At 43.4% G+C, this 17,487-nt stretch overlaps 2 protein-coding genes across 11 annotated transcripts in view; one reads left to right on the top strand and one right to left on the bottom strand.

The window, feature by feature from the left end:
* MRPL9 (mitochondrial ribosomal protein L9) overlaps positions 1–9,350 on the bottom strand; it is a 25,444-nt gene extending 16,094 nt beyond the window's left edge. For 6 of the 9 annotated variants that reach the window (XM_085023085.1, XM_003355175.5, XM_085023087.1 and 3 more), the window contains exons 1-4: positions 9,174–9,350; positions 8,852–9,008; positions 8,252–8,376; positions 7,982–8,032 (exon numbers count right to left, since the gene is read on the bottom strand). In XM_085023085.1, the coding sequence (XP_084879211.1) occupies positions 7,982–8,032; positions 8,252–8,376; positions 8,852–9,008; positions 9,174–9,326 (486 nt within the window). In that variant the 5' untranslated portion in view covers positions 9,327–9,350. The remainder of the gene's footprint in view (positions 1–7,981; positions 8,033–8,251; positions 8,377–8,851; positions 9,009–9,173) is intronic. The other 3 variants (XM_085023090.1, XM_085023092.1, XM_085023091.1) reach the window with 1 other exon arrangement.
* OAZ3 (ornithine decarboxylase antizyme 3) lies at positions 9,025–17,487 on the top strand. 2 transcript variants are annotated; one of them, NM_001301406.1, is given in 6 exon segments: positions 9,025–9,115; positions 13,619–13,768; positions 14,057–14,193; positions 14,951–15,126; positions 16,114–16,199; positions 17,235–17,487. In NM_001301406.1, coding segments are annotated over 5 exon segments (561 nt in total). In that variant the 5' UTR covers positions 9,025–9,115; positions 13,619–13,748; the 3' UTR covers positions 17,378–17,487.

Genomic DNA, 17,487 nt, shown 5'->3' with positions numbered 1-17,487 from the left:
ACAAGCTAAGTTTATATCTAAAGCAGCTCGAGAGAGAAGAACAGACAAGACCTAAAGTTAGTAGAAGGAAAGAAATCATAAAGATCAGAGCAGAAATCAATGAAATAGAAACAAAGAAAACCATAGAAAAGATCAATGACATGAAAAGCTGGTTCTTTGAAAAGATCAACAAAATTGATAAACCCTTAGCCAGACTTATCAAGCAAAAAAGAGAGAGGACTGAAATCAATAAAATTAGAAATGAAAAAGGAGAAGTCACAACAGACATTACAGAAATACAAAGGACCATAAGAGACTACTATAAGCAACTATATGCCAATAAAATGGAAAACCTAGAAGAAATGGACAAATTCTTAGAATAGTACAATCTTCCAAGACTAAACTAAAATCAAATAGAAAAGATGAATGGACCCATCACAAGAACTGAAATCGAAACTGTGATGAAAAAACTTCCAACAAACAAAAGTCCAGGACCAGATGGCTTCACAGGCAAATTCTATCAAACATTTAGAGAAGAGCTAACACCTATCCTTCTGAAACTATTCCAAAAAATTGCAGAGGAAGGGATACTCCCAAACTCATTCTATGAGGCCACCATCACCCTGGTACCAAAACCAGACAAAGACTCCACAAAAAAAGAAAACTACAGGCCTATTTCACTGATGAACATCAAAGCAAAAATCCTCAACAAAATACTAGCAAACCGCATGCAACAATACATTAAAAGGATTGTACAACATGATCAAGTGGCATTTATCCCAGGGATGCAAGGGTTCTTCAATATCCTCAAATCCATTAGTGTGATACACCACATTAACAAACTGAAGAATCAAAACCATATGATCCTCTCAATAGACGTGGAAAAAGCCTTTGACAAAATCCAACACCCATTTCTGATAAAAACCCTTCAGAAAGTGGGCATAATGGGAACCTACCTCAACATGATAAAGGCCATATATGACAAACCCACAGCGAACATCATTCTCAATGGTGAAAAGCTGAAAGAATTCCCGCTGAGATCAGGAACAAGACAAGGATGTCCGCTCTCGCCACCACTCTTCAACATAGTTCTGGAAGTCCTAGCCACAGCAATCAGAGAAGTAAAAGAAATAAAAGGAATCCAAATTGGAAAGGAAGAAGTAAAACTATCGCTATTTGCAGACGACATGATACTATACCTAGAGAATCCTAAAGACTCTTCCAGAAAACTGTTAAAGCTCATCCACGAATTTGGCAAAGTCACAGGATACAAAATCAATACACAGAAATCGACAGCGTTTCTATATACTAACAATGAAAAAGCAGAAAGAGAAATTAGGGAAGCAATCCCGTTTACCATTGCATCCAAAAGAATCAAATACCTAGGAGTAAACCTACCTAAAGAAACAAAAGATCTATACTCTGAAAACTATAAGCCACTGATGAAAGAAATCAAAGATGACACAAATAGATGGAAAGATATACCATGCTCGTGGACTGGAAGAGTTAATATTATCAAAATAACTATACTACCTAAGGCAATCTACAGATTCAATGCAATCCCTATCAAATTACCAAGGACATTTTTCACAGAACTTGAACAAAATATTTTAAAGTTTGTTTGGAAGCACAAAAGACCCAGAATAGCTAAAGATATCCTGAAAAAGAAAAATGGAGCTGGAGGAATCAGGCTCCCAGACTTCAGACTATACTACAAAGCAACAATCACCAAAACTGTATGGTACTGGCACAAAGACAGACATAGACATCAGTGGAACAGGACAGAAAGCCCAGAATTCAACCCACACACTTGCAGTCAACTCATCTATGAAAAAGGAGGCAAGAATATACAATGGAGGAAGGACAGCTTGTTCAATAAGTGGTGCTAGGAAAACTGGACAGCCACATGGAAAAGAATTAAATTAGAACACTCCCTAACACCATACACAAAAATAAACTCCAAATGGATTAAAGACCTAGATATAAGACCAGACACTATCAAACTCCTAGAGGAAAACATAGGCCAAACACTCTCTGACATAAACGACAGCAACATCTTCTCAGATCCACCTCTTAGAGTATTGACAATAAAAACAAAAATAAACAAATGGGATCTAATCGAACTTCAAAGTTTCTGCACAGCAAAGGAAACCCTAAACAAAACACAAAGACAACCCACAGAATGGGAGAAGATCTTTGTAAATGAATCGACAGACAAGGGATTAATCTCCAAAATTTATAAACAACTTCTGCAGCTCCATACCAAGAAAACAAACAACCCCATCCAATAATGGACAGAAGAGCTAAACAGACAATTCTCCAAAGAAGACATACAGATGGCCAAAAAACACATGAAAAGATGTTCAACATCACTCATTATTAGGGAAATGCAAATCAAAACTACAATGAGGTACCACCTTACACCAGCCAGAATGGCTAGCATCCAAAAGTCTACAAACAATAAGTGCTGGAGAGGGTATGGAAAAAAAGGAACCCTATTACTCTGTTGGTGGGATTGTAAACTGGTGCAACCACTGTGGAAAACAGTATGGAGATGCCTCAGAAAACTCAACATAGAACTACTATTTGATCCAGCAATCCCACTCCTGGACATCTATCCAGAGAAAACCATGACTCGCAGACACATGTACTCCAATGTTCACTGCAGCACTATTTACAATAGCCAAGACATGGAAACAACCTCAATGTCCATCGACAGAGGAGTAGATCCAGAAGATGTGGTACATATACACAATGGAATATTACTCAGCCTTGAAAAAGAACGAAATACCAGCATTTTTAGCAACATGGATGGACCTAGAAACTATCATGCTAAGCCAAGTCAGCCATACAATGAGACACCAACATCAAATGCTATCACTTACATGTGGAATCTGAAAAAAGGACAGACTGAACTTTGCAGAACAGATGCTGACTCAGACATTGAAAAACTTATGGGAGTTCCCGTCGTGGCGCAGTGGTTAACGGATCCGACTAGGAACCATGAGGTTGCGGGTTCGGTCCCTGCCCTTGCTCAGTGGGTTAACGATCCGGCGTTGCCATGAGCTGTGGTGTAGGTTGCAGATGTGGCTCGGATCCTGCGTTGCTGTGGCTCTGGCGTAGGCCGGTGGCTACAGCTCCGATTCAACCCCTAGCCTGGGAACCTCCATATGCCGAGGGAGCAGCCCAAGAAATAGCAACAACAACAACAACGACAAAAAAAAAGACAAAAAGACAAAAAAAAAAAAAAAAAAAAAAAAAAAAAGAAAAACTTATGGTCTCCAGAGGAGACAGTTTGGAGGGTGGGGGGATGTGCCTGGGCTGTGGGATGGAAATCCTGTGAAATCAGATTGTTATGATCATTATACAACTACAGATGTGATAAATTCATTTGAGTAATAAAAAAAAATGGAAAAAAAAAAAGATTCATGTACCCCAATGTTCACAGACGCATTATTTACAATTGCCAAGATATGGAAACAACCTAAATGTCCATCAACAGATGAATGAATAAAGAAGACGTGGTATTTTTGGAGTTCCTGCTGGTTAAAAATCCAACTGCAGCAGTTTAGATTGATGAGGAGGTGTGGGTTTGATCTCCAGCCTGATGCAGTGTGTTAAAGGATCCAGTGTTGCTACAGCTGTGACAAAGGCTGAAGCTGTGGAATGGATTCAATCCCTGGCCAAGGAACTTCCATATGCCACACATGTGGCCATTAAAAAGAAAAAAGGGACTTCCCATCATGGCTCAGTGGAAACAAATCTGACTAGTATCTATGAGGACGCAGGTTCGATCCCTGGCCTTGCTCAGTGGGTTAAGGATCCGGCGTTGCCATGAGCTGTGGTACAGGTCACAGAAGCAGCTCAGATCTGGCATTGCTGTGGCTGTGGTGTAGGATGGCAGCTACAGCTCCAATTCGACCCCTAGCCTGGGAACCTCTACACACCGTGGGTACGGCCTTAAAAATACAAAAAAGAAAAAAAGAAAAAAAGATGATGTAGTATTTTTCATACAATGAAATACTACTCAGCCAAAAAAGAATGAAATTTTTTGATTTGCAACACAGAAACATAGATGGACTTGGAGTGCATTATGCTAAAGTGAAATCAGTCAGAGAAAGACAATTGCTATATGATATTGCTTATATGCGAAATCTAAAAAATACACCAAACTAGTGAATGAACAAAAAAGTAAGAGATATAGAGAACAAACTAGTGGTTACTGGGTCAATACAGGGGTAGAGGAGTGGGAGGTACAAACTACTAGGTATAAGGTAGACTACAAGGATGTATCTTACAACATGAGGAAAACAGTTTTGTAATAACTGTAAATGGAGTGTAATCTTTAAAAACTGTATAAAAAAGTTAAAAATCCCAACAGCATACCACAGGTGCAGCCCTGGAAAAACAAACAAAATCTGCACCCCCTCCCAGCCCTCCGCCCCGGAGATCCATCGTGGTGCAGCAGAAGCAAATCCGACTAGTATCCATGAGGATGGGGATTCGATCCCTGGTCTCACTCAGTGGGCTGGGGATCTGACGTTGCCGTGAGCTGTGGTGTAGGTCGCAGACATGGCTCGGATCCCTGGTTGCTGTGGCTGTGGTGTAGGCTGGCAGCTGTAGCTCCCATTCGACCCCTTCAACCCCTAGCCTAGGAACTTCCATACGCCACGAGTGCGGCCCTAAAAAGCAAAAAACAAAAACAAAAAAATTAAAACAAAACAAGAATCCACCCCCAAACCTCAACATGCTTTAACCATCTACTTATAATTTTCATCCCTTAAGGATACCTTTCACATTGGACAGCTCCATGTCATTCAATGAATTTAAAACACATGCTCACACCATGCACAAAAATAAATTCAAAATGGCATAAAAACTTAAACATAAGATACAACACTATAAAACTCCTAGAAGAGAACACAGGAAACACATTCTCTGACTTAAGCCATAAAAATGTTTTATTAGGTCAGTTTCCCAAGGCAATAGAAATAAAAACAGGAATTCCCTTCATGGCTCAGTGGAAAACGAATCTGACTGGTATCCATGAGGACACAGGTTCAATCCCCGGCCTCACTGAGTGGGTTAAGGATCTGGCATTGCCATTACCTGTGGTACAGGTCACTGATGTGACTCGGATTCGGTGTTGCTCTGACTGTAGCATAGTCTGGCAGCTATTACCCTGATTCAACCCCTGGCCTGAGAACTTCCATATGCTGCAAGTGCAACCCTAAAAAAAAATTTTTTTTAAATAAATAAATAAAAACGAATGAGACCTAATTAAACTTACAAGTTTTGCACAGCAAAGGAAATCATAAACAAAATGAAAAGACAGGAGTTCCCATTGTGGCTCAGGGCTTAATGAATCTGACTAGGAACCATGAGGTTGCGGGTTCGATCCCTGCCCTTGCTCAGTGGGTTAAGGATCTGGCTTTGCCATGAGCTGTGGTGTAGGTTGCAGATGCGGCTTGGATCCCGCGTTGCTGTGGCTCTGGTATAGGCCAGGGGCTACAGCTCCGATTCGACCCCTAGCCTGGGAACTTCCATATGCCACGGGAGTGGCCCAAGAAATGGCAAAAAGACAAAAAGACAAAAAAAAAAAAAAGACAACCTACAGAGTAGGAAAAAGTATTTGTAAACAATACAATTAACAAGGGCTTAATCTCCAAAATACACAAACAGCTCAAACAACTCAACTGAAAAATGGGCAGACCTAAATAGACATTTCTCTAAAGAAGACATACAAATGCCCAGCAGGCACATGAAAAGATGCTCAACATCACTAATTATTAGAGAAATGCAAATCAAAACTATAATGAGTTACTACCTCACACCTGCAGAATGGCCATCATTAAAAAGTCTACAAAAAAACAAACGCTAGAGAGGGTGTGGAGAAAAAAGAACCCTCCTTCACTGTTGGTAGGAATGTATGTTAATACAGCCACTATGGAAGGAGGTTCCTCAGAAACTAAAAATAGAATTATCACATGATCCAACAATCCCACTCCTGGGCATATATCTGGTCAAAACCGTAATTCAAAAAGACTGATGCACCCCCATGTTCACAGTAGCACTAATCACAACAGCCAAGACATGGAAACAAACTAAATGTCCATTGACAGATGAATGGATTAAGATGTGGTACATATATACAACCGAATACTACTCAGCCATAAAAAAGAACAAAATAATGCCATTTGTAGCAACATGGATGCAACTAGAGATTATCACGTTAAATGAATTAAGTCAGAGAGAGAAAGACAAATTCCATATACTATCACTAATATGTGGAATCTAAAATATGGCACAAATGAATTTATTTACAAACCAGAAACATACAGCCACTATGGAAAACAGTATGGAGGTACCTCAGAAAACTAAATACAGAACTACCATATAACCCAACAATTCTACTCTTGGGCATGTATTTGAACAAAACTTTCCTTGAAAAAGACACATGTACCCATATGTTCACTGCAGCACTATTCACAATAGCCAAAACATGGAAACAGCCTAAATGTCCATCAAAAGATGAATGGAATAAGATGATGTGATAATATATACACAATGGAATACTACTCAGCCATAAAAAAGAACAAAATAATGCCATTTTCAGCAACATGGATGAACTAGAGACTCTCATACTAAGTGAAATACGTCAGAAAGAGTAGACAAATACCATATGATATCACTTACTTATATCTAGAATCTAACATACAGCATAAATGAACCTTTCCAAAGAAAAGAAACTTACTGACTTGGAGAACAGATGTGTGGTTGTCAAGGGGGAGTGGGATGGACTGGGAATCTGGGGTTAACAGATGCAAAGTATTGCCTTTGGAATGGAGATCCTGCTATATAGCACTGGGAACTGTATCTAGTCACTTATGATGGAGGATAATGTGAGAAAAAGAATGTATATATCTATGTGTGACTGGATCCTTTGCTGTACAGTAGAAAATTGACAGAACACACTGTAAACCAGCTATAATAGAAAAAATAAAAACCATTAAAAAAATAAAATAAAATTGATCTTGGCAAAAACAAAAAAACCCACACCAAACCAAGGAACAGACCCAGGGTCATAGAGAATAGACTTGTGGTTGCCAAGGGGTGGGGGGAGTGGGATGGACTGGGACTTCGGGATTATTAGATGCAAACTATCACATTTAGAATGGATAAACAACAAGGGCCTACTGTACAGCACAGGGAACTATATCTGATCTCCTGAGATCGACCATGATGGAAAGAATTAAAAAAGAACAAATATGAGTTCTCTTTGGCACAGTCAGTTAATGATCCAGCGTTGTCCCTGCTGTGGCACAGATTCAATCCCTGGACCAAGAATTTTCACATGCCTCAAGGGTGCCCCCCTCCCCTGGCAAAGAAGGTATGTATGTATGTATGTATATATGTGTGTGTGTGTGTGTGTGTGTGTGTGTATATATATATATATAAAACTGAGTCACTTTGCACAGCAGAAATCGGCACATCATAAATCAACTATACTTTAATAAAAAAAATTCAAGAAAAACAAAAACAAAAACCCTAACAAAGAATACCTTTTCCCACCCTCCTTGCCCATCCAAAGTCTACTAATCCTACAAGGCGTAATTTAGTCCCATCTGAAAAAACCCCCTCCCCAATCACCCTACCCCATTTTGGTCCATCTCAATCACAATTTATTTACTGCCTTGAGTTTACATATTACTTTCTCATGTGTCTATGTTCTCTCCAACTTTTCTGTAAACATCTCTGAAGGCAGAGTCCTCATCTCATACTTTTCAACGGGTGCCCTGGTGCTCAGATTGGGGCCTCCCTCAATAAGGTAGAACAAGTCAGAATCTCCCCAGAATTCTCAATACCACTTTCAGGAGCCACAACACTTCCCCTTGCCTCTACCCTGTACCTGAAATCAGCAGACTTCAAAGAAATCAAGAGGAAGTGGCTGGTGACTTCTGTAGGTGACCAATACATAAAGGTTTTCTATGCTTCTACTCACCGCCTCACCTGCCTTGGTCTGGAGTTTCTCTAATTTTCCCTCTTGTCTCAGCTAGAAATAAGAAAGTTAAAGATGAATAAAAAAGAAAAGTAAGTCTAAGGTAACTAACAGTAAGGTAACTTACTATTCTGAGCATAGGCTAGGCTTCTGAATTCCTGTTCTTCTAGTCCCTACTTCATTTTCAAATTAAATATCAAAGGTAAAGAAGCTGCTAGAGTAAATCTAGGTTTTAATTCTTCCAAGGCCCTCTCTGCCCTCTTTTGAGCTCACCAATTTCTCCTCTTCAAACAGCTTCTTGTTTTCAGGAGATGCATATACAGCCAGTCCTTGAGGAAGTAGCCGATTACGGCCCACAGATTTTTTCACTGAGACGAGGTCACCTCGGACTCCAAGTTCTGCCAACAGAGAATAGAGAAAACGGATCAGAATTATCTAGCAGTCCCTAAAGAGGAGAGAACTCAAGAAAAAAAGGCCTTCTCTCAGTGCTTATTCTTTTTAGAAAAAAATATCAGTATCCACTAGGAGCAACACGTAAGAGACTTCTCATTCATTTCTTTAGGGCCTGATGAATGTTCCCTGTGCAACGTGACGTGCTGTCCTATCACAGGATTTCACTATTTATGGCACGTACTGTCAGACTTCTCTTCCCATACACACCGTTAATGACGCTGCTGCATTTATCTTCTAATCTTCTAGGTAGGAGGCCAATGTCACAATCACAGTACTTTTTAGGGCTCCCTTTTCTCAAATAGAGAGCTAATTATTCCAGCAAAGTAGTCAAAGAGGCAAAAAAAAAAAAAAAAAAAAAAAAAAAAACTGATACCAAACAGGACCAGCCTGAGATAGGAAGTATCTCTGTCCGGGCCTTACCTTCCACCGACTGCGTGAGGACGAGCTCCAGATTGTCTTTGGGCCGATGTTTCGTGTCCTCCACTAGCTTGTAGACGCGGTGTCGCCGATGCAGACGCGGCTTCCGGCCCTCTCCGGCTAGCGGCACCTTCCACCAACGCTCCACAATGACCGTGCTCTGGTGGCCGGGGGAACAACGATAAGCGAGTCTCCCTGCAAAGGCCTCCTCCTCTGGCCGCCAGCACCTGAAAAAGAGCCCACCACCCCAGGCCGGGGCCTCACCAGGTCTCAACCGCGCCCCCCCAAACAGTACTCAGACCCAGAACTCAGACCCGGCCCTCACCCGACTGAGAGAGAGGCTGAAGGCGCGCTCCGAGCGGGGGGTGACCCCTTCAAGTCGCGGCCGGAGGAGCGCCCGAACTCCTCCTCGCAGCAGCCGCTCAAGGCCTGCCCGCAGCAGACCTCCGCCCGCGGCCGTGCAGGCGGCCGCCGCCATGGTCGCGGACGCCGAGGGAGAACTGGAAGGGCCCCGGCGCCGGCGGCAGAAAAGGTCCCCACCGGGTGCCCGCGGCGCGCCTGAGACGGAGCTCAGCCTGGGGAAGCCCGGGCAGCAGACGCCGCCGCCGCCGCCGCCGCCTTGGGATCTGGGATGAGTGCTCTATGATTCAGCATTTCCCCCACTCTCTTCTTTTTATTTCTTTTTGGTTGGAGGAGGGACACCCATAGCCATCGATGACTGTTGGGTTTCACTAACAGCCTCTTCCCCTTTTGGCTTCACTTTTTTTTTTTTTAAGTTTATGGCTGCACCTGCAGCATATGGAAGTTCCTGGGGCCAGGGATTGAATCCAAGCCACAGCTGTGGCAATGCTGAATCCCTAACCCATTGCGCCAGGCCGCCAGGCAGAGGATTGAACCTGCAGCTCGGAAGCGGCCCCAGCTGCTGCAGTCAGATTTTTAACCCACTGTGCCCTGGCGGGAACTCCATGGCTACTCTTTGTCTTTAGAGCGGCGGCTTTGATTCAGTTCTAGTAGTTCTCCGACGTCACTTCTAATTCTGACATTCTATGAAAACTGAGTGCTGGGGTCGGGGGTGACGTGTGCTGCTCTCACTTTTCCTTGCTCCAAATCTACCCAAAAGTGGTGAAAGGATGGATCCTATGGAAGACTGTGTCAACCTGAGGAGTTCTCTAACTCTTAATCATTACTCTGCAGTATTTGGGCTCATATTTAATGAATTCTAAATCACAAGGGGGATAGTTCCCTCTGTGGAGTGTTTCAGTACAGGGAGTAAACCATATAAATGGAATGAATAGGGTCTGTTTGGCAGGAAAGATATTATGGAAAGATGCTCTATGCATCATGTTATTTGACCCATAAACAGCCTTTGACCGGCAGTCCCTCCTCCTAATTATACTTTCTTAGCTTTCAGGACACCAATTTGTTTTTGTTTTTTTCCTACTTCATTATTTTTCTTCACGGTCTCCTTTGCAGATTTCTTTTATTCCTACTTCTTAGAGTACCCCCAGGATTCAGTCTTTGGATCTTTACTCATCTCAGTGTACACATTCATCTTTACTCATCTCTGTCTCGTGGCTTAATGTACCATTTATATGCCAATGAGTTCAAATTTCTGTCTCCATCCCAGATTTCTAAACTCCAGACCTGAATTATCCAACTGCTTACATGTCATCTTTCCCTTATATGTCTAATGAACAATTCAAAGTCAACGTGCTCCTAAGTAAACCCATCTCTACCTCCCGGTCTACACGGCCTCACCAGCAGCCCAGCAGCCCTTCCCCTTTCAGTAGATGATAACTCCATTCTTTCAGGGTTGGTGTTTTGTTTTGTTTTGGTGGTCTTTTTGGGGACAAATGCTCGGCACATGGAGGTTCCCAGCTAGGGGTTGAACTGGAGCTGTAGCCACTGTACACCACACTGTACACTGTACACCAGAGCCACAGCAACAGGGGATCCAAGCCGTGTCTTCAACCTACACCACAGGTCACGGCAGTGCCAGATCCTTAACCCACTGAGTGAGGCCAGGGATCGAACCTGTGTCCTCATGGATGCTAGTTGGGTTTGTTAACCACTGAGCCACGATGGGAACTCCTCATTCTTGCAGTTCTTAGACTCAGCTTTTGTCCTACTATAGGAAATCCTGTGGTTGCTACTCATATACTATTTCTAGAATCTGACCACATCCTATCACTTCTAATACTCCATCCTGGACTAAGACACTCTCTTCTGAATTATTGCAATAGTCTCCCAACAAATATCCTTTAGTGCTATACAGTTTATTTAAAATGCAACAGTCTTTGTATTTTTTGAATGTTTCCAAAAACATAAGTCAGATCATTTCTCTTCCACTCAAAATCTGCAATGACTTTCCCTTTTACTCAGAGTAAAAGAAAAAGGTCATGCAATGGTCTATAAGGCCCTATATGGTCTATAAGGCCCTATATGATCTGGCCCCATTAGCTCTCTTCTTTTTCTATTCTCCCTATAGTTTGTACTAGTCTACCCACAGTGGACTCGGCTGTTTCTTTTCTTTTCTTTTTTGCTTTTTGCTTTGTAGGGCTGCACCTGTGGCATATGTAATTTTCCAGGCTAGGGGTTGAATTGGAGCCATAGCTGCTGGCCTACGCCACAGCCACAGCAATGCAGGATCCGAGTTGCATCTGTGAACTACATCGCAGCTCATAGCAACACCAGACCCTTTAACCCACTGAGCAAGGCCAGGGATCAAACCCACATCCACATGGTTGCTAGTCGGGTTCATTACCACTGAGCCGCCATGGGAACACCCTCTTGACTGTTTCTTGGAAATACTGACATTCTCCTGAGGGCTTGCACTGGCTGTTGGTTTGACACAGAATGCTCTTACCCTCATATGTTGGCTTGGCCTAATTCCCTCACCCTCTTCAAGTCTTTGATTAAATGTCACCTTTTCAATGAGCCCACATAGGTCACCCTATTTATTACTGCATCTGCCACATCCCCTCCATACTCCTGATCCTTCTTATTCTACTCTATTTTCCCCCATGACAGCTATCACTCCTTTTTTCTTTCTTTTTCTTTTCTTTTTTTTTTTTTTTTTTAGGTTGCACCCGAGATATATGGAGGTTCCCAGGCTAGGGGTCTAATTGGAGCTACAACTGCCAGCCTACTCCACAGCCACAGCAACACGGGATCTGAGCTGCATCTGTGACCTACACCACAGCTCATGGCAACACTGGCTCCTTAACCCACTGATAGAGGCCAAGGATCAAACCCGCGTCCTCGTGGTTGCTAGTCGGGTTCATTAACCACTGAGCCACAATGGGAACTCCATCTTCTAATATACTAAATAATTTTCTAATGTTTATTGTTTAAGTTATTATTTACAAACTTAAAGATGGGACAGGGATCTTTGGTTTGTTTACTTGTGTATCTCAGGCACCCAGAATAGTGCTTGGCTCATAGTAGGCCCTCAACAAATATTTGTTAAATGACGAATGAGCAAATATGCAGAGGTCTCAAACTGGTGGCCCCAGAACCGAATTTTGTTCACAAGGTTGATTTTTTTAATCAATTTTAATTTTTTTGAGTTAGTAGCCAGTATTTTTTAAATTTTTGAAAAATTTATCACAAAAAAATAGGCCTTTCTAGTTCCTATTGAAAAATCATATGATCTGGTACCACTGAGTCTGCAATCATGCATGGCAACTGGACGAAGCTGAGTTGTGCTACTTTTTCTAGGGTTTTGCTACAGCCCAACCTAGCAGCTCCACTAATTTCCATTAGCTGTTCAGGTTCCTGGAGGCATTTAATTTGCAATTCCTACCCTATAAGGCAATGAGAAAGTTCATCAATACATAGCACTACTGGGTTATTAAGGGTAGGGATAATAAAAATAAATCTGAAAAAGAATGGATGTATACATGTGTAGCTGAATCACTTTCTTGTACAGCGGAAATTTACGTAACATAGTAAATCAACTATATTCCCATAAAACTCCCATAAAACTTAAAAAAAAAATAGGAGTTCCTGTAGTGGTTCAGTGGTTAACCATTAATATTATCCATGAGGATGTGGGTTCAATCCCTGGCCTTGCTCAGTGGGTTAAGGATCTGGCATTACCGTGAGCTGTGGTGTAGATTGCAGACACAGCTCAGATCCTGCATTGCTGTGGCTGTGGTGTAGGCCGGCAGTTGTAGCTCCAGTTAGACCCTTAGCTTGGGAACCTCCATCTGCCGTGGGTGTGGCCCTAAAAAGACAAAAGACTGGAAAAAAAAAAAAAAAACGACCCCTTGTTTAAAAAATATATATATTATGTATATACATATACATTATATATATATATTATACATACACCTGATAGGAACTGGGAACCAACCAGTTAGGTCAGATACTGGATCAGGGCCTGAGAAACCCCCTGCAGTGTCAGACTGCAGCACATTAGCTGCTGAAGTGTGTGTGCACATGCATGTGCCAGAGGGGGGCCCATATCGGGTGGGAACAAGTGGTCAGCCAGGACTGTTTACCAACTAGTACAGAAGCTAAAGTATTTTAACCTCTAGGGCAGCTATGAAGTGCATATCAGTTGAATAGGAGCCTTGGTTAAGGGGTTAGGGTGGGGTAGGGGAGTAGCAGAGAGGAGTCCTGAAGTGACATAAGGGCTGACCCTTTGTCCATGTCATAGTGCTGACTGTGTCACAATGGCACCAGGTTGCTTGAATCTCTGCCACCTGTCTCTGAACCTCACTTTGCCGCAGGGAGGCACTGAACTAAGAAACTGCCTTGCTACAGGTCGCGCCCCTCAATCTACTCCCTTTCTTATACCAAGAGGGGAAAAACACGGAACTACCTCTACCCGATCTGGTCACCATACGCCTATTATCTTTACTGTTACAAATACCGGATCACCCTCCGGGAGAAGATGCTGCCTTGTTATAAAAGGTACTTGTTTTCATCTCAATTTGTAGTTGTTTGTATACTTGTAAAGAAAAATAAAAGAATTTGAATGAACTTCCCAAGTGGTAAAAGATGTAATAGCAAAATAGGGTGGAAGGCTGGCAGGGAACTTTATAGACTTTTTCCATCTGGCTGACCTGGATAAATGGAAACAGGCTCATGAAAGATACAGAGGACAGTGCCAGAGCCTAGCCCTGTGCACCTGGAATCTATGAGTCTTTCCCCATCTCAGACTCAGAGATAAACTACTTTGGGCTTCTTTCTCCCAAACAGCATCACTTATAAAGAACAGGAGGACTTGACACTCCGGCCCCGTTGCTGCCTTCAGTGCTCCTGAGTCCCTAGTAGGCCCTCAGGGGGGCAGAAGCACCGAGCAGGGTGACTGCAACCAGCTTAAAGAATTGTATTCGGTAAGTGGACTGGGAGCTGGTGCTGAGACATGGCAGCCCCTTGATTGCTGTAATGACATCTTGCAAAGGGACATTAGCTAGCTGGAAAGTAAATCATAGAAAGCTATAGCTAGATGAGACCCTGAAGCCCATGGTGCAAAAGGTACTTGCTTTATAGACAATGTTTCTGGTCCAGAGATCTTAAGGCAAGGTCCTAGGGCTGGTGATGAAAAGCAGGATGGGAAAAGAGGAAGTGGGAGCAAAGATAGATAAGACTGTATTAAGATTTCTGGAACATAAAGCTGTTTAGATGCTAAGTTCTGGGACTAGAACCCAGAACTCCTGCACATGCCCTTGTGTCGTAACATGCCTGGGTATGAGCTCTGCGTTTTAAATAAGAATGAGAGAGTTTAGAGTAAACTCATATGATGGAAAAAAAATACAAGAAAGTTTTCAGTGAGACAGTAAATAGATGGCACGGCTTGGTCTAAAGAATAAGCTCTCTGATGTAAATATAAGTTTCTGAATGGTTAGTGCACCCCTGAGTGAGATCACGAAGTAACACTGCTTTAACTCCAGATTCCAAATTGCTTGGCATCAAGGAGAACTCCATGATAGAGATAGGTTCTAGGATTAATGGATATTTAGACCTTGGCTCCAGTTCTTCCAGGCTCCCCATCAGCCTCCTTCTAGCTTCCAGAGACTCACCTAAATTGGCCTGAGATCTGATTTGAGGGCCAGAAACAGACTATTACTCTCATTTTTACTTCTTTTCTAGGCTGGGAACCTGACGGTGCTGGCTACTGACCCCCTGCTTCACCAGGACCCCGTGCAGTTAGACTTCCACTTCCGCCTCAGCCCCCAGACCTCTGCACATTGGCACGGACTTCTTAGTGACCAGAGACTCTTCCTGGATATCCCATATCGAGCTCTGGATCAAGGCAACCGGGAAAGGTGACAGACTGGGTAGGGGAGAGGGGAAGGAGAAGGCAGGGGATTTCACTCTTATGTCATAATCAGGTAGTGGACATGCTAACCTGCGAGGGCTTATTCAGGAGCTAGATACAGTCAAACCACTAAACCACCTGTGAGCTGAGCCAGGGATAACAGCCTATGAGAGGTTGCTAAACTGATTCAGAAACACAAGTGGGGATCCACAGATAGTTAAAAGGAAGTGCTCTTCGGCCGTTTGTCTTTATAGAGTGGCCCCTTCCATAGCATGGGTGTCAGTCCAGTAGTGTATAATTCCTTGGCTTCCAAGAAAAATCAAAACTAGTTTAGCAACCTTTTTTTAAACATTTTTATTTTTCGTCTTTTTGCCTTTTCTAGGGCTGCTCCTGTGCGGCATATGGAGGTTCCCAGGCTAGGGGTCTAATCGGAGCTGTAGCCACTGGCCTATGCCAGAGCCACAGCAACGCGGGATCTGAGCTGCATCTGCAACCTACACCACAGCTCACAGCAACGCCGGATCCTTAACCCACTGAGCAAGGCCAGGGATCAAACCTGCAACCTCATGGTTCCTAGTCAGATTCGTTAACCACTGAGCCACGATGGGAACTCCTTTTCATTTTATTATTTTTTTCTTAGAGCTGCACCCGCAGCATATGGACGTTCCCAGGGTAGGGGTCAAATTGAAGCTGTAGCTGCTGGCCAACGCCACAGCCATGCCAGATCTGAGCTGTGTCTGCAACCTACACAGCTCATGGCAATGCCAGATCCTTAACCCACTGAGTGAGGCCAAGGATCGAACCTGCAACCTCATGGATACTAGTCAGATTGTTTCTGCTGAGCCATCATGGGAACTCCAGTTTAGCAATTTTCATATCATGATTTGGGTCAGGAAGAACTAAGCAATACGATTCTTCTTCTCCAAGTAGGCATGTTTCTGGATTTTGAGTTTGCTAAACATTAACTGTGATTTTTTTCCCCTCTGGTCCCTAGTTTAACTGCAACACTGGAGTATGTAGAGGAGAAGACCAATGTGGACTCCGTGTTTGTGAATTTCCAAAACAACCGGAATGACAGAGGTGGGGATCTGCTCTGTCCTTCCTGGCCCTGTGTGCCGAAGGAGCGGACAGGGACTTTTCCTTTGTGGGAGAGGGAAGCTCAGGCAGTTCAGGGCTTTACCTCCTCTCCTCCCACTTGCCACCAAGGAAATTAGGCACCTAGCATCCTGTTCATTCATGTTATAACCAGACTAGCAGGAAGACTCTGCGTGTAGACTTCAGAAGCTAGACTGATGGAGCACTGGTGAAATTACACAGAAGCATTCAAGGGATGTGGCCGATAGGACAGAAAGGATCTCAGATGTTTTAAGCACCTGTAGTGTAAAAGGGTCGGGCATAAGGCCAGCGTAAGAATGTATTTAACCAGATGCTGGGTTCACGGTACAGAAACGACACCTTTTCCCTCAAGAGACTTATATTCTGTTGGATATATGACTAAGACGGTCGAGAGTTTACTACGCCATCATTGCGTCAGGCACCTCATAAACATCTCATTTAAATTGTGAGAAAGGTTCTGCAAGCCCCATTTTACAGATGAGAAAACAAGCTCAGGGAGTTCCCGTTGTGGCTCAGTAGTTAACGAATCCGACTAGGAACCATGAGGTTGAGGGTTCGGTCCCTGCCCTTGCTCAGTGGGTTAACGATCCGGCGTTGCCGTGAGCTGTGGTGTAGGTCGCAGATGTGGCTCGGATCCCACATTGCTGTGGCTCTGGCGTAGGCCGGTGGCTACAGCTCCGATTCAACCCCTAGCCTGGGAACCTCCATATGCCGCGGGAGCGGCCCAAGAAATAGCAACAACAACAACAAAAAAGACAAAAGACAAAAAAAAAAAAAAAAAAAAAAAAACCCCTCAGAAGGGCTATCCTGTAAAACATTACAAAGTTAAGAAAATGCTGAAGCCAGGGTTAGAGCCTAGGTCTGTTTGACACCAAAGTCTGTCATCCTAGTGCCTGTGCTACGCTGCTTCCCCCCATCTTTTCCTAGTGGAAGAAGTCAAGTCTGGGGGAATAGCTGTATTGAGCTTCAGAGCATTTAACTTGTTCTCTTCTTTCACAGGTGACTTGCTACGGGCCTTCAGCTACATGGGCTTTGAGGTGGTCAGACCAGATCACCCAGCCCTTCCTCCCTGGGACAATGTCATCTTTATGGTGTATCCCCTTGAAAGGGACCCTGGTCACCTGCCCAGTGAGCCTCCCTGAAGCGGCTTATCGCTACCCTATGAGGGGCTGGGAGCCTTGATAAATGGGAATTGGGGGCCCAGGGTGTCCTTCAGGACACCTTCCATCTTAGGAATAAAGGGTAGCAGACT

The sequence above is a fragment of the Sus scrofa genome, chromosome 4 (assembly GCF_054392235.1).
Source record: "Sus scrofa isolate SSC_HxYL_T2T_F1_AM1 chromosome 4, Sscrofa_HxYL_maternal_Yorkshire_Landrace_v2.0, whole genome shotgun sequence".
In the NCBI taxonomy this organism is placed as follows: domain Eukaryota; kingdom Metazoa; phylum Chordata; class Mammalia; order Artiodactyla; family Suidae; genus Sus; species Sus scrofa.
Note: the sequence above shows the minus strand (reverse complement) of the source record. Positions and strands in the feature narration are given on the sequence as shown.